Source organism: Chiloscyllium plagiosum, unplaced genomic scaffold (genome assembly GCF_037043375.1).
Source record: "Chiloscyllium plagiosum isolate Xiang-an unplaced genomic scaffold, Cpla_swu_hap1 HiC_scaffold_3, whole genome shotgun sequence".
NCBI classification, from domain to species: domain Eukaryota; kingdom Metazoa; phylum Chordata; class Chondrichthyes; order Orectolobiformes; family Hemiscylliidae; genus Chiloscyllium; species Chiloscyllium plagiosum.
In genome coordinates, this window is record NW_028270141.1 from 156,896,054 (window position 1) to 156,916,175 (window position 20,122).

Sequence of the window (20,122 nt, forward strand, 5' to 3'; positions counted from 1 at the left end):
GACTTGGGTGATTGACTGTGTAGAGAATGCATATTCTCCCAATGTCTGCGTAGGTTTCCTCTGGGTGCTGTGTTTTCCTCCCACAATCCAAAGATGTGCAGGTTAGGCGAATTGACCATGCTAAATTGCCTTTAGTGTTCAGAGATGTTTAGGCTAGGTACATTAATCAGGGGAAATATAGCGTAATAAAGTAAGGGGATGGGTTACTGTTCGGAGGTTTGGTGTGGACTTGTTGAGCCAAATGGCCTGTTTCCACACTGTAGGGATTTTATATCTAACCCATGGTTCCACTTTCAAGGAAATTCTAGCATATTCTCTACCACTGAGAAGGATGCATACAGTTATCTGTCTGAGATTTTCAAGAGAAAGGAAGCCCCACTACTTAATCTCTGTTACTTGCCAAGAAATCAAAATCACCACAAACTATTTCCATGATTTCAAAAAAACAACTGTTCACTACTGTTCTCTGATTGTAGTAACTTCACTCACTTTTAACCAGATGGCCCCTTTTCCTTGCTGACAAGCCTATTGTATAGCATGAAATTAAATGTACTTTACAAGTCTACATATATATGTAGCACATGAACCCTAGAACTGTCATATGATCTCCCTGTTACCTTATCAAAAGACTTAATCAAGCTATTTAAACATACATTGTCTTTAACAAATTCTTGCTGGCTTTCGTTAATTGGTCCATACTTATTCAAGTAATTTTGTCCTGAATTATTCCATCTCCAAATTTAATCATTGAGGTTTACCTTACTGGCCAATACTGGTTGGACATTACATTCTACTTTGAATCATTGTATAGCCTTTGCTATTCTCCAGTTCTCTTACACCACCATGTGTCTGAGGAGGCATCTCATCTGATCCTGGTTTTTTTATCAACTTAATGTCAGCCAGCCCATCCAATACCTCCTGTTTACTGCTAAAGACACTGGTGAAGTACTAATTTGTGACCATAGCCATACCCTCTGCCCCTGTGCAGAAATCCCCCCATTTGGATCTTGTCAGCCCCACTCCTCCTTTTACCACCCTTCTACAATTTGCATGTTGCAGGAGGCTGTTGGATTCTCTTTCATCTCAGCTGTTAGTCTTTTCTCATATACTAATTTCCTAATTTAGTTGCTCTCTAATTCAGCTCTGAACTTTCTATATTCAGCCTATTACTCACTTGTGTTATCCACCTGATTTTTATTGTATGCATCCTGTCACATCTTATTTTCTGCCTTTTTTGTCACCCAGGGAATTTAGCTTTGTTTGTCCTACCTACCCCCTCATGGGAATACATCCTGACTGTGCCAAACCATCTCCTCTTTGAAGGTAGTCTATTGTTTCATTACTGTTTTGCCTGTTGATCTTTTGACTCCAGTTCAGAATCCTGTGGATTCTGGAGATTTGAAACAAACAGAAATGGAAATGGCTGCAGACATTCAGCAGGTCTGACAGTATCAGCATCAGTGGACATGAGGAGTGTTGGATCAGCCATGATCCTATTGGAAGGTGGAGCGGGCTCAGGAAGCCAAATGGCCTACTCCTTTTACTATTTCTTATGGTTTTATCTGTGGGGAGGAAACAGAGTTGGCATTTCGAGTCCAGTCACTCGAAGGGTGTTATGGACCAGGCCAAACCCCTCAAAACATTTCAAGAAGATAGCCCAGACCCTAACTTTGCTAGTTGTTTTTAAGCAGTTGTAGAGTGGATATTCCAGAAGAGATGCTGCTAGTCAAACCACTTATTTTAAACAAAACAGAATTTATTTACAAGATTACCGAATGAAGCACAAATAAAAGAGAACAGAATATAGAATAACTTAAACTATCTGAAAACCCAACAGATTATCCCAACTTAATGATGCTTCCCAATTCTTGCAAAAATCCCCATAAACATCCCTTAGCACAAAAGGTAAAATCAAACACAGGGTCTTACAAGAGAGATATCAGTGATAGAGTACCAGCCTGGACGTGCTTCTTTGGGTCCAGTACCTTCTTCCACACTACTGCTAAACAAAACAGAGGCAGTATATGTTAGCTATAAACAAATGGGCCCTGAAACCCTTCAACTCCAGACCTTTCAGAGTTTGTCTTTTATGATCTCACTGAAATAAAAGCCAAAGACAACATAACACTGGCTCAAAGGTAGAAGACAGAGGGTGGTGGTGGAGGGTTGTTTTTTAGACTAGAGGCCTGTGACCAGTGGAGTGCCACAAGGATCGGTGCTGGGTCCTCTACTTTTTGTCATTTACATAAATGATTTGGATGCGAGCATAAGAGGTACAGTTAGTAAGTTTGCAGATGACACCAAAATTGGAGGTGTAGTGGACAGCGAAGAGGGTTACCTCAGATTACAACAGGATCTGGACCAGATGGGCCAATGGGCTGAGAAGTGGCAGATGGAGTTTAATTCAGATAAATGCGAGGTGCTGCATTTTGGGAAAGCAAATCTTAGCAGGACTTATACACTTAATGGTAAGGTCCTAGGGAGTGATGCTGAACAAAGAGACCTTGGAGTGCAGGTTCATAGCTCCTTGAAAGTGGAGTCGCAGGTAGATAGGATAGTGAAGAAGACATTTGGTATGCTTTCTTTTATTGGTCAGAGTATTGAGTACAGAAGTTGGGAGGTCATGTTGCGGCTGTACAGGACATTGGTTAGACCACTGTTGGAATATTGCGTGCAATTCTGGTCTCCTTCCTATTGGAAAGATGTTGTGAAACTTGAAAGAGTTCAGAAAGGATGTTGCCAGGGTTGGAGGATCTGAGCTACAGGGAGAGGCTGAACAGGCTGGGGCTGTTTTCCCTGGAGCATCGGAGGCTGAGGGGTGACCTTATAGAGGTTTACAAAATTATGAGGGGCATGGATAGCATAAATAGGCAAAGTCTTTTCCCTGGGGTCGGGGAGTCCAGAACTAGAGGGCATAGGTTTAGGGTGAGAGGGGAAAGATATAAAAGGGACCTAAAGGGCAACTTTTTCACGCAGAGGGTGGTATGTGTATGGAATGAGCTGCCAGAGGATGTGGTGGAGGCTAGTACAATTGCAACATTTAAGAGGCATTTGGATGGGTATATGAATAGGAAGAGTTTGGAGGGATATGGGCTGGGTGCTGGCAGGTGGGACTGGATTGGGTTGGGATATCTGGTCGGCATGGACGGGTTGGACCGAAGGGTCTGTTTCCATGCTGTACATCTCTATGACTCTATAACATTGTTCAAAGAGCAGCATTGTCACAAGGGTCACTGGACTCAAACAATAACTGCATTTTCTCTCCACAGATGCTGCCAGACCTGTTGAACTTCTCCAGCAATTTCTGTTTTTGTTTCCAAACATTATGATACTCTAATCACTGCCCTCCAGCACACCCCCCCCCCCCCCCACCACATGCTTGGTAACACTTGATCTACTTCATTCCCCAGAATTAGATCCAACATTTCCTTGTTGGTGCCACATTTTGCGAATTCGTCCACGTCAGCTTTTTACAATATTACTCTCCCAATCTATACTCAGGTAATGAAAGTCCCTCATTGTAACTACTCCCTATTTCTTGCAAATCACTGTCACTTTCTTGCATCCTGAAGTAATGATATCTGGAAAGTTGGACATGGAGTTTGGAGATGATAAAAGTTTCAGACCACTTCAGACAGGAAGCATGGGAGAATGGCTCATGGTAATGGATTTTGGGGCAGTGTTGGGTGCTTGCTAAAACTGATGGGCCAGTAGCCATGAATAGTTCTGAAGAAGGATCACTGGATTTGAAACGTTAAATCTGTTTGCGCCGCAGAGATGTTGCCAGACCTGCTGGTTTTCTTCCCGATGTGGAAGTGCCGGTGTTGGACTGGAGTAGACAAAGTTAAAAATCACGCAACACCAGGTTATAGTCCAACAGGTTTATTTGGAAGAACCAGCTTTTGGAGCGCTGCTCCTTTGTCAGGTAACTAGTGGGGCTGGATCCTCTTAGAGCAGCGCGTTGAAAGTTTATACTTCCAAATAAACCTGTTGGACAAGAACCTGGTGTTGTATGAGTTTCTCCGGATTTTTCTGTTCTTGAGCCATGGATAGTATTCTGGTTGCATGGAACGACAGGTTGTTGATAGGGAACAAATAGGAAAACCAAGCTTATGCAGTTGAAGAGGATAACGGGAGCAGTCACCTCGAGGAAAAACAAGTTAGCTATCACCCTGCCATCCCCCTAACCCACACAGTGCTGCACGTGAACGGCCCACTCGGGCTCACTGCGGCAGAGATCAAGGTGCCTGAGGGCAACGGGCGCGGGCCGAGGGCGAATGATTGACAGATAGGCGGGCCCGGGGCGGTTGACGAATGGGCGGGTGCGATTGGAATGATCGACAGGCTGGGAAGGGGCGGGGCCCGACGGGACACCGCAATCGGAAATCCCTCGCGGTTTGCGATTGACAGCTTGCGGCCGCCAGGCACTTCCGGTGAGCGCGAGCGAGAGCGTGCGCGCGCGCGCCAACGCGAGAGTGAGTGGAGCAGCGCGTGTGCGCGCCGTTGGCGATTGTTCTTCATCGGAAAATCTAATTCGAGGTTGGAAAAACCCCTCCTCAGAAATGGTTTTAAAGAAACTCTTGGGTCAGTGAGCTGAAACTGTGCTATTTTCTGAGGTAACGAGGGTTAATTGGTGCCTTTTTGATTTCTGGTCGCAGAGCCGGATTTTTTTTTTGGTGGCGAATCCTGAGAGAGGGAGAGACCCCGCGGAATTGTGTGATCATTTATTTTTAAAAATCTGTTTTTCTCTCTCTCTCTCTCTTCACCTTATCCGGGGATACACTCCACCTCCCGACTTGTTTTGTCGGTTGAAGTTGTTTCTTTGCCAAGTGAGTGAGTGAGGAGAGCGGGAGAGGGTGGTCTCTCTCATTCTCTGAGGGAGACGGAGACTTTGGGAAAGCGGCTTCGAGGGAATAAAGCGGCGGCGGCGGCGGCAGGAGCCTGTCTACAATGAGGTAAGAAACAGCGGGATGCTTTTAACAAGATATTCATTCATATTCCAACTTGGTGAAGGGGAGGCTGACGGCAGCTCGGCGCTGCTTTTGTTTCACTGGATTTGATTTTGCTGCTGAATATTGTTGCCTGTATCTCCGGACAAGAATTGTGCACCTCGACCCCCGTCGAGTAAGAGAAATGATTCAAGGCGGGACAGGGCTGGGGCACAGGGAGAGCCCACAACCCCCCCCCCCCCCCCCCCACCGTACAGCTATCCCGATCACCCGGGTCGATTTCCATTTATCCCCCGATCCACTCTCCCCCCCCCCCCCCCCCCCCATCCACTCTTCCCCCCCCCCCCCGATCCACTCTTCCCCCCCCCCCGATCCACTCTTCCCCCCCCCCCCGATCCACTCTTCCCCCCCACCCGATCCACTCTTCCCCCCCACCCGATCCACTCTTCACCCCCCCGATCCACTCTCCCCCCCCGATCCACTCTCCCCCCCCCCGATCCACTCTTCCCCCCCACCCGATCCACTCTTCCCCCCCCCGATCCACTCTTCCCCCCCCGATCCACTCTTCCCCCCCGATCCACTCTTCCCCCCCCCGATCCACTCTCCCCCCCCCCCGATCCACTCTTCCCCCCCCGATCCACTCTTCCCCCCCCGATCCACTCTTCCCCCCCCGATCCACTCTTCCCCCCCCCGATCCACTCTCCTCCCGATCCACTCTCCTCCCGATCCACTCTCCTCCCGATCCACTCTCCTCCCGATCCACTCTCCTCCCGATCCACTCTCCCCCCCCCGATCCATTTCCCCCCGATCCATTTCCCCCCGATCCATTTCCCCCCGATCCATTTCCCCCCGATCCATTTCCCCCCGATCCATTTCCCCCCATCCACTCTCCCCCCGATCCACTCTCCCCCCGATCCACTCTCCCCCCCCCCCAATCCATTCCCCCCCCAATCCATTCCCCCCCCAATCCATTCCCCCCCCAATCCATTCCCCCCCCAATCCATTCCCCCCCCAATCCATTCCCCCCCAATCCATTCCCCCCCCAATCCATTCCCCCCCCAATCCATTCCCCCCCCAATCCATTCCCCCCCCAATCCATTCCCCCCCCAATCCATTCCCCCCCCAATCCATTCCCCCCCCAATCCATTCCCCCCCCAATCCATTCCCCCCCCAATCCATTCCCCCCCCATCCATTCCCCTCCCCCCCGATCCATTTCCCCCCCGATCCATTTCCCCCCCGATCCATTCGCCCCCCCAATCCATTCGCCCCCCGATCCACTCGCCCCCCCCGATCCACTCGCCCCCCCGATCCATTCGCCCCCCCCGATCCACTCGCCCCCCCGATCCACTCGCCCCCCCGATCCACTCGCCCCCCGATCCACTCGCCCCGATCCACTCCCCTCCCGATCAACCCGCCCCGATCCACTCCCCTCCCGATCAACCCCCTCATCCATTCTCTTGCCAATCTCATGTTTCCCCATCCTAAATTCCCTATGCACACACACCCGCCCCCTCCCTTCCCCCCCTTTATTTCTTCACCCCCTCTTATTTCTTCCCCGCCTCCCTTTCTCCCTGCCTCCCTTTCTCCCCATCTCTCTTTCATCTCGCTCCCTTATGCCACCTTCTCCTGCCTTCCCCCCATTTCCCCCCCTTCCCTTTCCCCTTCCCCCCCATTCCCCCCTCTCCCATACCCCCTCTCCCATACCACCTTACCCCATACCCCCTTACCCCTAGCCCCCCACCACCCTTTCCTCCCGTTCCCGCCCTTTCCCTCCTTCCCCCCCCCCCACCTTCCCCCCCGTCCCCTCACCCTTCCCCCCCGTCCCCTCACCCTTCCCCCATCCCTTCCCCCCTTTCCCCTCCCCCTCTCTCTTCCCAACCCTTCCCCCTTTCCCCCTCCCTTACCCCCTCTGCTTCTCCTCTGCTCCCACTCCATTTCTCCCCTCCCTTTTCTCCTCCCCACATCTTTACTCCTCTCCCTCTACATCATTGCACCACCCTCCCCACTCTCCTGCCACTATCCCTCGTCTTCGTCCTCCCTCCAATCCGTTCTCCTCAATTTCTCCTGCCTCCCATCCCTCCTTCCTCTCTCCCTATCTCCCCAACATCTCTCCCCATTTTCACCCACCTTCCTCTCCCTCTCCTGCCTGCCAACCCCAGCAAAGAGAGTGCAGTCCTGCAAATGAAAATTGAATTTAGTATCTTGCTCTTGTCATATAGCATTATGTTATATTAAGAAAACTTATGAACAAAACTTCTCAATGACCACATTCAGTCTGAATTATTCAATTGAAGAGTTATTACTATGGGACCTTTCCGTGTCAAGGTTAGATTTGTATTTTCGTTGTCAATGGTAGAAATGTTCATTTGATAGAAATGAATTTTCCTGTTATTCTTGACTTTCATCTCACAGCCTATATTTAAATGTGCATTCAAATTATCATCTATGTTCAATACAAATAAAAAAGCTATGTTCTAAATGGTTTGTGGGAATTTCTAGCCCAAGACTTGTCAAACCGGACGGGAAGAAAATGTACCAACCATTTTGAGCCCAGATGAAATACGAACGACACAACAAAAGAAATTTACAAACCTGAGCATCTCTCCTATCCACCTCCCCCAAAAGTGATCTGTCCCACCTGAGAGAGTGCACAGATCCAGCATTGGATTATTTAACTATCTCAGGACACATTACACCGGAGTAGGCGGAAGATATCCTTGATCATGGAAGTCAAAGAGCACTGATTTATACTGGACTGCATACAAAAGCTGGCTAATTCTGGGAAAATGGGTGAAATTTGAGCAAGTTTCCAATTGCATTTCTACATTCCCGATCATTTTTTTTCTTTTGCATGGAACTCCAAGGTCCGTGTGCAGCAGCAACTTTGGGAAATCTGAAATTGATAATGGGAATTGTGATAACATGTCAGTTGATGTGTCCACACTTGGAGTGGCTGCGCAGCTTAGAGAGAATGTTGTTCTTAATGCAAGTGGTTAGCTCATAGTTGCTTGCTCTGTTCTTCATTGTGATGGACAATGTTGTTGTTTGCTCTGATTGCTGGCAGGAAATCTGAGTTATGGATGCTAGTCTTATGTCATTCTCACATCTTTTCGAGGTCATCTGCAATCATTCTGACATTTGTCATCTAACTGCCCTTCAGTTGACTCTTTCTGCTGTCTTTTACTTTGTCCTTTAGAGGAAATCACTGTAGCTTTTCTGCTCTGAACAAATGATTGAAATACTATATTCTAGCAGTCAGGTTTTTGGCAAAGTTTTGCCCTTGAAATGCCAAGTGCTATTTGTTTTATGGTCCGTTTTTGGAATTTTGGGGCGGTAATGGCCCAATGCTATTAGCGTTGGACTGTTAATCCAAAATCTAGGTAATGTTCGAGGAACTTGGGTTCAAATCCTGCCATGGCAGATGGTGGGACTTCAATTTAAAAAAAAATCCTGAAATTAAGATCTATTGATGACCGTGAAACCATTGTCGATTGTTGGAAAAACCCACCTGGTTCACTAATGTTCTTTAAGGAAGGAAGCTGCCATCCTTATCTGGTTTGACCTAAATGTGACATCAGACCCATAGCATTGTGGTTAACTCTTAACTGCCCTCTGGGCAATCAGGATGAGTAGTAAATGCTGGTCCAGCCAGCAATGCCCTTGTCCCATGAATGAATTTGAAAAGATTAAGGGCTCTCATGAACCTGCAGATCTCAGCACAATGCATTTTTACCCCTTGATTATCTTCCACCACAATTCTAGAGCCTTTTATCAAGGATGTAGCAGTATTTAGAATTTCTGGGATATGGGCATGGCTGGCTAGCTGGCTAACATGTATTGTCTGCCCCTAGTTGCCTTGAGACAGTGTTGGTGAGCTGTCTTCTTGAATCATTGCAGTGCATGTGTTGTAGGCAGACCCATGATGCTGTTGGGGAGGGAATTCCAGGATTTTGACCCAGCGACACGGAAGGAACGACAGTATATTTCCAAGTCAGATTTGAGAGTGCCTTGGAAGGAAACTTTCAAGTGGTGATGTGCCCATGTATTTGCTGCCCTTGATCTTATGGTTGGAAGTGATCATTGGTTTGGAAAGTCCTGTCTAACTTTTGTGAATTTCTGCCATTAGATAGTACACACTCCTGAGTCTCAATGTCAGTGGAGGAAGGAATGGGCGTTTCTGGATGTTGTGCCAATCAAGCAAGCTGCTTTGTCCCAAACTTTGTACCAAGTTTCTTGTGTTGTTGGAGCTGCACTCAGCCAGGCAAGTGAGGAATATTCCATCACACTTGTGCAATGTAGATGGTGGACAGGCTTTTGGGACTGAGGAGTTGAGTTACTTATAGAGTCATAGAGGACACAAACAGAACCTTCGGTCCAACCAGTTCATGCTGACCATAATCCCATACAAACTAGTCCCACCTGCCTGCACTTGGTCACTATCCCTCTGAACATTTCTTATTCATGTACTTATCCAAATGTCTTTTAAACATTGTAACTGGATCTGCACCCACCACTTCCTCTGGCAGTTCATTCCACACCTGAATCACTCTATGTAAAACAAACAAATTGCTCCTCGTGCCAATTTTGACAGTATTAGGCAAGAACTTTCAAAAATTGATTGGGTGTGGGATGTTCACAGGTAAAGGGACAGCTGGAAAATGGGAAGTCTTCCAACAATGAGATAACACGATTCTGTTAGGGTGAAGAGCAAGGCTGGGAGGTATAGGGAGTACTAGATGACTAGAGAAATTGTGGTTTTGGTCAAGAATAAGAAGAAAGCATATGTCAGGTATAGAGAGCAGAGATCGAGTGAATCCTTAGAAGAGTTTAAAGGCAGTAGAAATATACTTAAGAGGGAAATCAGGAGGACTAAAAGGGGAAATTTGCTTTGGCAAATCAGGTTAAGGAGAGTCCAAATGGATTTCATAAATACATTAAGGACAACAGGGTCGCTAAGGAGAGAATAGGGCCCCTCAGAGATCAGCAAAGCAGCCTATGTGTGGAACTTCAGGAGATGGAGGAGATACCAAGTAAGTATTTTGCATCATTGTTTACTGTGGAGAAGGACATGGAAGATATAGGATGTGAGGAAATAGATGGTGACAGCTGATACTGGATGTCTTGAAATGCGTAAAGGTGGGTAAATCCCCAGGACCTCATCAGGTGTAGGGTTGAGAGTGTGGTGCTGGTAAAGCAAAGCAGGTCAGGCAGCATCCGAGGAGCAGGGATGCTGCCTGACCTGCTGTGCTTTTCCAGCACCACACTCTCAACTCTGATCTCCAGCATCTGCAGTCCTCACTTTCTCTTCATCAGGTGTACCTTAGAACTCTGTGGGAACCAATGGAAGTGATTGCTGGGCCCCTTTCTAAGATATTTGTGCCATCGATAGTCGCGGGTAAGATGCTGGAAGACTGGAGTTTGGCTAACGTGGTGCCACTACTTAAGAAAGGTTGTAAGGAAAAGAGGCCAGGGACTATAGACCAGTGAGCCTGACATCAGTGATGGGCAAGTTATTGGAGAGAATCTTGAGAGACAGGATTTACATGTATTTTGAGAGGTAGGGACTGGTTAGGGATAGTCAACATGGTTTTTTGCTTGGGAAATCCTGTATCACTAACATGATTTGAGTTTTTTGAAGAGTAACAAGGAGAATTGAGGGCCCAGTGATGGACGTGATCTATATGGACTTGAGTAAGGGATTTTACAAGGTAGACTGGTTAGCAAGGTTAGATTACAAAGAATAGAGGGACAATTAGCCATTCTGATACAGAACTGCCTCAAAGATAGAAGACAGAAAAGGTGGTGGAGAGTTGCCTTTCAGACTAGATGCCTAATGAGCAGTGGTGTGCCACAAGGATTGGTGCTGGGTCCACTGCTTTTTGTCATTTATATAATTGACTTGAATGTGAACATAGAAAGTATTGTTAGTAAGTTTGCAGCAGCACCAACATTGGAGGTATAGTGGACAGTGAAGAGAAGTTACCTCAGTACACTTGATCAGATGGGCTGAGGCGTGGCAGATGGAGGTTTAATTTAGATGAACGTGAGGTGCTGCATTTTGGAAAAGCAAATCAGGGCAGGACTTGTACACTTAATAGTAAGGGCCTGGGGAGTGTTACTGAGCAAAGAAATCTTGCAGTGCAGGCTCATAGTTGCTTGAAAGTGGAGTCACAGGTAGATGGGATAGTAAAGAATGCGTTTGGTATGGTTTTCTTTCTTGGTCAGAGCATCGAGTAAAGGAGTTAGGAGGTCATGTTGCAGCTGTATGGGACATTGGTTATGCCATTTTTGGAATATTGTGTGCAATTCTAGTCTCCCTACTCTGGGAAGGATATTGTGAAACTTGAAAGAGTTCAGAAAAGATGTACAAGGATGTTGCAAGGGTTGGAGGGTTTGCGCTATAGGAGGAGGCTAAATAGGCTGAGGCTGTTTTCCATGAGTTTTGGAGGCTGAGGGGTGACCTTATAGAGGTTTATAAAATTGTGAGGGGCATGGATAGGGTAAATAACCAAGGTCTTTTCACTGGGTGGGAGACTCCAGAACTAGAGGGCATAGGCTTAGAGTGAGAGGGAAAGATTTAAAAGGACTTAAGGGGCAACCTTTCTGTGCAGGAAAAGGTTGCCCGAAACGTCGATTTTGCCTGTCCTCGGATGCTGCCTGAATTGCTGTGCTCTTCCAGCACCACTGATCCAGAATCTGGTTTCCAGCATCTGCAGTCATTGTTTTTACCTCTTAGAGGGATATGGGCCAAGTGCCGGCAAATGATATCGATTAGTTTAGGATATCTGCTCAGCATAGGCAAGTTGGACCAAACTGTCTGTTTCCGTGCTGTACACCTATGTGACTCTGTATTTTTTGCATCTTTCTCCTCTCACTTTAAAAATATGCCCCTTGTCTTGAAATCCCCTAGCGAAGGGAAAAGACTGCCGTTCACCTTTTCTATACCCTTCATGATTTTATAAACCTATATAAGACCATCTCTCAACCTCTCATGTTCCACCTATCTGTATAACTCAGACCTCATTCTCAGTAACATCCTGGTAAATCTCTTCTGAATTCTTTACTGCTTAATAATATCCTTTCTATAACGGGGAGACCAGAACAGACGCAGTACCTCTTCTGGCCTAACCAACATAATGTCCCAACTCTTGGACTCAAAGATCTGAGCAATGAAGGCAAGCATGCTAAATGCCTTCTTAACCACCCTATCTATAAATAATACAAACTTCAAAGAATTATGTACCTGAAACCCTAGGTCGCTCGTTGTACAACATTGCTCAAGGCTTGTTGCAGTATTTCTAGCCTGTCTTGTATGCTCTGTGTTACAGCATGAGCCCAGTTTAATTCTGGTAACTGGTAACCCCAGGATGTTGGTCGAGAGTGTGGTGCTGGAAAAGCACAGCAGGTCAGGCAGCATCCGAGGAGCAGGATAATTGACATTTCGGACATAAGCCCTTCATTCCTAAGGAAGGGTTTATGTCCAAAACGTCATTTCTTCTGCTCCTTAGATACTGCCTGACCTGCTGTGCTTTTCCAGCACCACACCCTTGACTCTGATCTCCAGCATCTGCAGTCCTCACTTTAACCTCAGGATGTTGTCAGTTGGAGATTCAGTGAAGGTATAGCCTTGAATGTCAAGGGGCAATGGAAAGATGGTCATTCCTGGCATTTATGTGGAATGAATGTTACTTGCCACTTTGCAGCCCAAGCCTGGATATTGTCCAGGTATTGTTGTGTTTGAACATGGATTGATTCAGAGGAGCCAAGAATGGTGCAATCATTGGCAAACATCCTTTCTTCTGACCTTATGATGGAGCGAAGGTCATTGATGAAGCAACTGAAGATGGTTAGGCCTAGGGCACTACACTGAGGAACTCTTGCAGAGATGTCCTGGGGCTGAGGTGACTGCTTTCCAAAAACCACAACCATCTTCCAATTTGTCAGTTACGACTACAACCAGTAGAGGGTTTTCACCTGATTCCTGTTGATTGTAATGTGATTGGTGAGTTGGGAAAAGATTTTTTAAGAATGGGAACTCGCGTTAGGTATTATGCGATTCTGTCCCCGGTTACTTTAAGTCCACTTGAGGTGGTTACTTCAGGTCAAGCAAAAGAAGTTGGATGATAGGGCAAATTTTTTCTGACCTTATTGTTGATATTTTTGAGAATGGTTTTTAGAAATTATTGCAGGAGAAAAGATTTGGATTTCAAGATTCTCCTCATGGATAATGTACCAACCCATCCTCCCACCATTGGTGAGCTTTCTGAAATCATCAAGTGCTATTTCTACCTCCGAACACGATCTCTCTCATTCAACCCATGGACCAGGATGCAATATCAGCTTTTAAAGCTTATTATTTAAGGCGCACATTCAGGAAGCTGATTGCAGCTCCTGAAGGGATTAATGAGGATAGTGTTCTTCAATTTTGAAAGAGCTTTAACATTAATGATGATGCTGATGATGACCCTCAGCCCCTGTCTTAATACAGTACTGTAACTCAGCAAACTCAGAAACCCTAGTGTTAAATTTATTATATTATTTCATTAAAATATATGGTTTTAACATTTACTTAAATTGTGCTGTCATTTGTGTTCGGCTACTAATTTTTGTTTTGTGTTTTCCTGATATTTTTGGTGGTTCGCCCCAACCCTGTTTTTCCTGTAGGCCCCGTTATTTCTGTTGTGCGATTTTCTGTAATAAGAGGTTGCACGAGAATGCAACTACTGCGTTAAGCAGGACAGATTGCATATATTAATGACTCGGATGAGGAAAGCTACATTTGCAGATAACACAAAAATAGATGGATAGGCAAGTGATGAAGATGAGTGGAGTCTGCAGAAAGATATAGCTAGGTTATGCAAGTGGGCAGAGACTTGAAATATGGAATATACTATGGAAAAATGAGAGGTTATACATTGTGACAGGCAGAATAGAGGAGCTGACTATCATTTAAATGGAGAAAGACTGCAGAAAGCTGCATGTGCAGATGAATCTAGAAATCTTCATGCATAAATCACTGTTATGGTCCAGACCTTGACAAATATATCAAGGAGATAGCCTAGACCCTAACTTTTATTTAAAGACAAGTGTAAGGTGCTGTGTTCCAGATGTAATTCGATTGGTCACATTACTTGGCTTTAAGGCAAACGCAATTTTATTCTTTACACATAGTTAAAATACAAACAAAAAAAGAATTATTCTAACTTTAACTCTATTGGAAAATTTAACGGAATAATAGATTATTTAACTACTAGACAGCAACTGTTCCAATATAGTAACATCCCATAAACATACACTTGCAAAGGCAAATTCAGTAAAATAGATTGTCTGATATGTGGTGTTTATCCAGTAATGAGAAAAGAACACCAAGGGAAATTTCTGGCAGAGAAAGAGAACTGAAGCTTTTTGCTGTAGCTGAGAGAGATGTATAACAGCTTCCACAGGCAATTTCAAAACCCCAACAACTGAAAGCTAAACTGAACCTGACTCCACCTATTCACACTGCTTCTCATGTTCTAACTTTAAAAAAAAACCCAAGAGCCTCACAAGCTGTTTACTTTTTTTGGCTTGGAATAGACAACTCTACGCCTCTGGCTCAAAAGCTCCCTTCAGAAAAAAAGGATAAAATACACATCTCAAAGCCACAGTATCGTCACATCACAAAAAGCTAGCATTTAGGTTCAGCAGGTTACAAGAAAAGTTTGAAAGGGAATGGATTATAAAATTAGGGAGGTTTTGTTAAAATTATGCAAGGCACTACTCATGAGGAGGGGTTGAATAGGTTGGGCTTGTACTTATTCATAGAACTTAGGGCGGCACTCTGCCTCACAGCGCCAGAGACCCGGGTTCAGTTCCTGCCTCGGGCAACTGTCTGTGTGGAGTTTGCACATTCTCCCTGTGTCTGCGTGAATTGGCCATGCTAAATTGCCTGTAGTGTTAGGTGAAGGGGTAAATGTAGGGGAATGGGTCTGGGTGGGTTGCTCTTCGGAGGGTTGGTGTGGACTTGTTGGGCCGAAGGGCCTGTTTCCACACTGTAAGTAATCTAATCTAAACATAGAATAGTACAGTGCAGAATAGGCCTTTCAGCCCTCGATTTTGTGCTGACCTGTGAACTAATCTAAGCCCATCACCCTACACTATCCCATCATCATCCGTGTACTTATCCAAGGACTGTTTAAATGACTGTAATGTGGCTGAGTTAATTACATTGGCAGGCAGGGCATTCCATGCCCTTGCTACTCTTTGAGTGGAGAACCTGCCTCTAACATCTGACTTAAATCTATTACCCCTCATTTTGCAGCTAAGCCTCCTCGTACAAGCAGATGTCATCATTCTAGGTAAAAGACTCTCACTATCCACCCTATCTAATCCTCTGATCATCTTGTATGTCTCTATTAAATCCCCTCTTAGCCTGCTTCTCTCCAATGAGAACAGACCCAAGTCCCTCAACCTTTCCTCAGAAGACCTTCGCTCCAGACCAGGCAACATCCTGGTAAATCTCCTCTGCACCTTTTCCAATGCTTCCACATTCCTTCCTGTAATGGAGCAACCAGAACTGCACACAATACTCCAAGTGAGGCCACACTAGCATTTTGTACAGTTGCAGCATGACATCACGGCTCCGGAACTCAATCCAACTACGAATAAAACCTGATACACTGTATGCCTTTTTAACAGCACTATCAACCTGGGTGGCAACTTGCAGGGATCTATGTACATAGACACCAAGATCCCTCTGTACATCCACACTACCAAGAATCTTTCCATTGATCCAGTATTCTGCCTTCCTGTTATTAGATTTGATTAGATTAGATTCCCTACAGTATGGAAACAGGCCCATCGGCCCAATTATTCTTCCCAAGTATTTGAGTTTAGGAGATTCAGAGGTGACTTTATTGAAACGCACACGTTCTTGGGGATATGACAGAGTGTATGCAGAAAGGTTATTTCCCCTTGTGAGAGTGTCTCTGGCCAGAGGGCATAATTTCACAATAAGGGGTCACACATTTAGGATGGCATTGAGGAGGAATTTCTTATTGCAGGGAATTATTGCAGAAGGCTGTGGAGGCTGGATTTGCTAAGTATTCAAGGATAGATTATTAATCAGTAAGGGAAAAAGCAGGAATGTAAAATTGAGCATTATCCAATCAGGCATGACCACCTCATTGAATGGCAGAGCAGATGTGATGATCTGAATGGCCTGCTTCTACTCTTATGTCCTGTATTGTTTTATGGTTTGTATTGTGAATTGCTTGATCTGCATTGTTTCTAGAATGTCATTGCCTAATGCATCTATCAGTTTCAGTTTTGAGACATCTGGTTGACTTACTTTCTGAAGGCATTGTAACAGATTTCCACTGCCCTGTAGTGGTTCCTGCCATCATTCTTTAATGACGTAGCTCCAATTTTATGATTAAACTAACTTCTCCTGTACGAGAGCCAATAGTTCTGTATCTCGTATATTGTTCTTGTAATCATGATGTGCACCTCAGTTAGATCACCCTTTAATCATTGAATCTGAGAACGGTATTAAAGGATGGTTACTGCTCAGTAGGATTTCGTTCTGGTAGTCATGTCATTGTCAGCTCTGCTGGAGCTTCTTACTTGGTTCTAGACCCTCTGCTCTTTTAACAAATTTTCTCTGATCAGATGCTTATCTCATTCCGTTGTGAAAGCCATGATCGAATCTGCCTCCGCCTCTCACTCAGGCAGAGTGTTCCCAATCCTAACTAGTCATTGCATTTAAAAAAAAAAGTTGTTTGTTGCTGTTCTTTGTTTTTGCCATTCACCTTTTATATTGATACTCTCTGCTTAATTCTTTTGTCAGTAAAAGCAGTTTCTTGCTATCTATTGTTTACACCCCGAACCAGTGGATCAAATATCCTTTCAGTCTTAAGGGGAATAACCCCATTTTCTTCAGTCTATCCATCTTCCATCTAGAATCATTCTGGCCAATGTTTTATGTACCCTGTTTTAAGATTTTACATTGTTTTGATAGTATGTTGTTCTGGAATTGAACACAACACTGTATTTGAAGCTGAGCCAGAATTTAATATAGATTTCTGGTAACTGCATGACTTTTATACTTGGTTCTTGGTTTATGTTCGGTATTAACCATGGTTTCTGCAGGAATGGGACGCATTTAATGTTGGATGGGTAGACTGAACCAGCAGAGTATCTGCTATTTAGTAATAAGGGCATTGTCACCAATCTGAAGGGAGCTGTCACTGTTTGTAGGTATCATGTCAGATAAAAGAAGAAAAGTAATAACCTGTTTGATCCACATAATGGAAAAAATCAGTGAAGATGTACCACCAAATTTCTTTATTTACTGTTTAGGGTAAGTCAGCAGAATAAATTTAAGATTTCAGTATGTAAATTGTGCTCACTTTTCTTTGCTCAATAGTTTAAAAAAAAATAAATTTCATTATACAAATAATTTCTGCTCTTCTTGTCATTTCAGATTACTGTAATTTGAGTGGTTTTAGTATTAGTTATTTTTGTTCAGTCCCTAGTGCTTCCTCACAGTTCATTGTAATTAAAATAGGGAATGAAATTTTTGCTCTAATTACATTTTTGAATTTTTGAGAAGAAAAATAATTTCATTAAAGTGTGTAAAATTTGAATGGCTGAACAGAATACATGCCAAGAGGTTGTTTCCACTTAGGTTGTAAGTTTGCTCGCTGAGCTGGAAAATTCGTTCTCAGACGTTTCGTCACCATGCTAGGTAACATCATCAGTGAGCCTCCATTGAAGTGCTGGTGTTCTGTCCCGCTTTGTATTTGTTTGTCTTGGTCTGTTGTGGTGGATGATATCACTTTTGGTTCTTTTTCTGAGATGTTGGTAAATGAGGTCCAGATCGATGTGTTTGTTGATGGACTTCCAGTTTGAATGCCAGGCCTCTCTGAATTCCTGTGCGTGTCTTTGTTTAGGCTTGGCATCATGGTAGCCCACAAACCTATCAACACACTGAAAGAGCTCTTGATTAGTCTAAAGGACCCTGTACCAACAACCAGCAGAATGAACGTCCTATACAAAGTACCCTATAAGGATTGCAACAAACATTTCAACGGACAGACTTCATGAATTTCTGTAGTGCGTCTTGTAGGTAGTACACATTGCCATTACTGAGTATCAGTGTTGGAAGGATTGCATTCAAAGTTTGTGTGAAGATTTGTAGCTCGGGTGCTCGTTGTTGTGGTTCTGTTCGCTGAGCTGGAAGTTTTTGTTGCAAACGTTTCGTCCCCTGGCTAGGCGACATCATCAGTGCTTGGGAGCCTCCTGCAAAGCGCTTCTTTGATGTTTCCTCCGGTGTTTATAGTGGTCTGTCCCTGCCGCTTCCGGTTGTCAGTTTCAGCTGTCCGCTGTAGTGGTTGGTATATTGGGTCCAGGTCGATGTGTTTGTTGATGGAGTTTGTGGATGAATGCCATGCCTCTAGGAATTCCCTGGCTGTTCTCTGTCTGGCTTGCCCTATGATAGTAGTGTTGTCCCAGTCGAATTCATGTTGCTTGTTGTCTGCGTGTGTGGCTACTAAGGATAGCTGGTCGTGTCGTTTCGTGGCTAGTTGATGTTCATGTATGCGGATTGTTAACTGTCTTCCTGTTTGTCCTATATAGTGTTTTGTGCAGTCCTTGCATGGTATTTTGTACACTACATTCGTTTTGCTCATGTTGGGTATAGTTAACCTCTGATCTCTTGTTAGCTGTATTCGTATACCTCAAAAAAACAAATTGCTAGACAAACCCAGCAGGTGTGGCAGCATCTGTGGAGAGAAAGCAAAGTTAACTTTTCTGGTTTGGTGACCCTTCTTCAGAGCTCAGAGATGCTGCAACATCCTACTGGTTAATCAACTTATCTTCTAATGTTGAAATAAAATCCACAACTTTGCGTGGATTTTAGAAGCAAATCACACAGATCCATCAGGCCATATTTGTCTGACACTTTTCCATTAATGACAGCTGGGACCATAATAGCTGCTCTGTCTCTCTAACCTTGCACATTTATTTCTGTTTTAAGTAATCATGCAAAACCCTCTTGATTGCCTCAATTCAGCCTGCCTCAATCATAGTTTCAGATGGTCCATTCCAGACTTGAAGCTACATTGTGGAAAATGTTTCCCTGTGTTGCATTTACTTCCTTAGTAAATCACTTAAAATCTGTGCCCTCCAGTACATGATCCAATGCACTTACGTTCTTCCTGTAGTGTGGTGTTCAGAACTGTACACAATAATCTAGCTGAGGTCTTTGTCCTCGTGCATAAAGTCACAAAAGCTAAGAGCTGGGAGACCTAGAAGTTAATTGCAGGTTGGTTCTTGATCAAAGAACTTTATAGATGCTTTACTCTGGAAAGGCCGAATGTTTAACCAGGTAGCAGATGTTTGGTCACTCTGGTCATTCCTAGGAATTGGTGCCAGCAAGACTGGAAGAGAACTGTTGTGAACTGAAGGTTTCTGACAGAAGGAGTTTGGTTGTTGATGCTCCAGCATGAAGATTTGAAAGGTCCGTGCCTAACCTCCCATTATCAACTATTGAAAATTCAGAGAATAGAAATTAAGTAAGAAAAGTTATTGAATCTTTCTCAGAGTGAACTGGAAAAGATGGCATTGGTCATCATTGAAAAAAGAAGTCAAGAGTCAGTGCTGTGAAACAATGCATCATGGAAACTGTTGAAGTGATTTGGCCAGTTTTATTACTTTTCCTTTTTTAAAACATTTATCCCTTGATTGTATTTGTTTGTCTGTTGTATGAATGAAGCTGAAAACAAAGATTATTGGATTTAAATCATACTGTAGACTACTTTGTTTAACTTTGAGCTATTGAAGTTACTGTGTTAATAAATAAAGTCCTTTGTTTAAACTACTAACCTGGTGCCTGGTATTGATTTATTTGCCAAGTCTGGGACTGGCTATTCAGAAAGTTTGGTTAAGAACCATGAGTCATTTTTTTAGGGTCTTTGAAAGTTTTAATTTTACTGTTTTGTGTGTTGTAATATTATCATAATTGAATCCTTCACTATCTACATCCTGGGGTTATCATTGATCAGAAATTGAACTAGTCTAACTATTGAAAAGACATATGTCAGAGCGTGAGGGCATTTTTCCCACTTGTCTGGATGAGTGCAGCTGCGACAACACTCGATGCTTGACATTGTCTAAGGACAAGGTGGCAGCC

General features: G+C 44.4%; 1 protein-coding gene across 3 annotated transcripts in view; it reads left to right on the plus strand.

The window, feature by feature from the left end:
• Positions 1–4,486: 4,486 nt before the first annotated feature.
• The window catches only part of enah (ENAH actin regulator), a 430,686-nt gene continuing 415,050 nt past the window's right edge, over positions 4,487–20,122 (plus strand). The window contains exons 1-2 of one of the 3 annotated variants that reach the window (XM_043687385.2): positions 4,487–4,616; positions 4,815–4,955. In XM_043687385.2, the coding sequence (XP_043543320.2) occupies positions 4,951–4,955 (5 nt within the window). In that variant the 5' untranslated portion in view covers positions 4,487–4,616; positions 4,815–4,950. Of the gene's footprint in view, positions 4,956–20,122 lie in introns of all 3 variants that reach the window. The other 2 variants (XM_043687386.2, XM_087984585.1) reach the window with 2 other exon arrangements.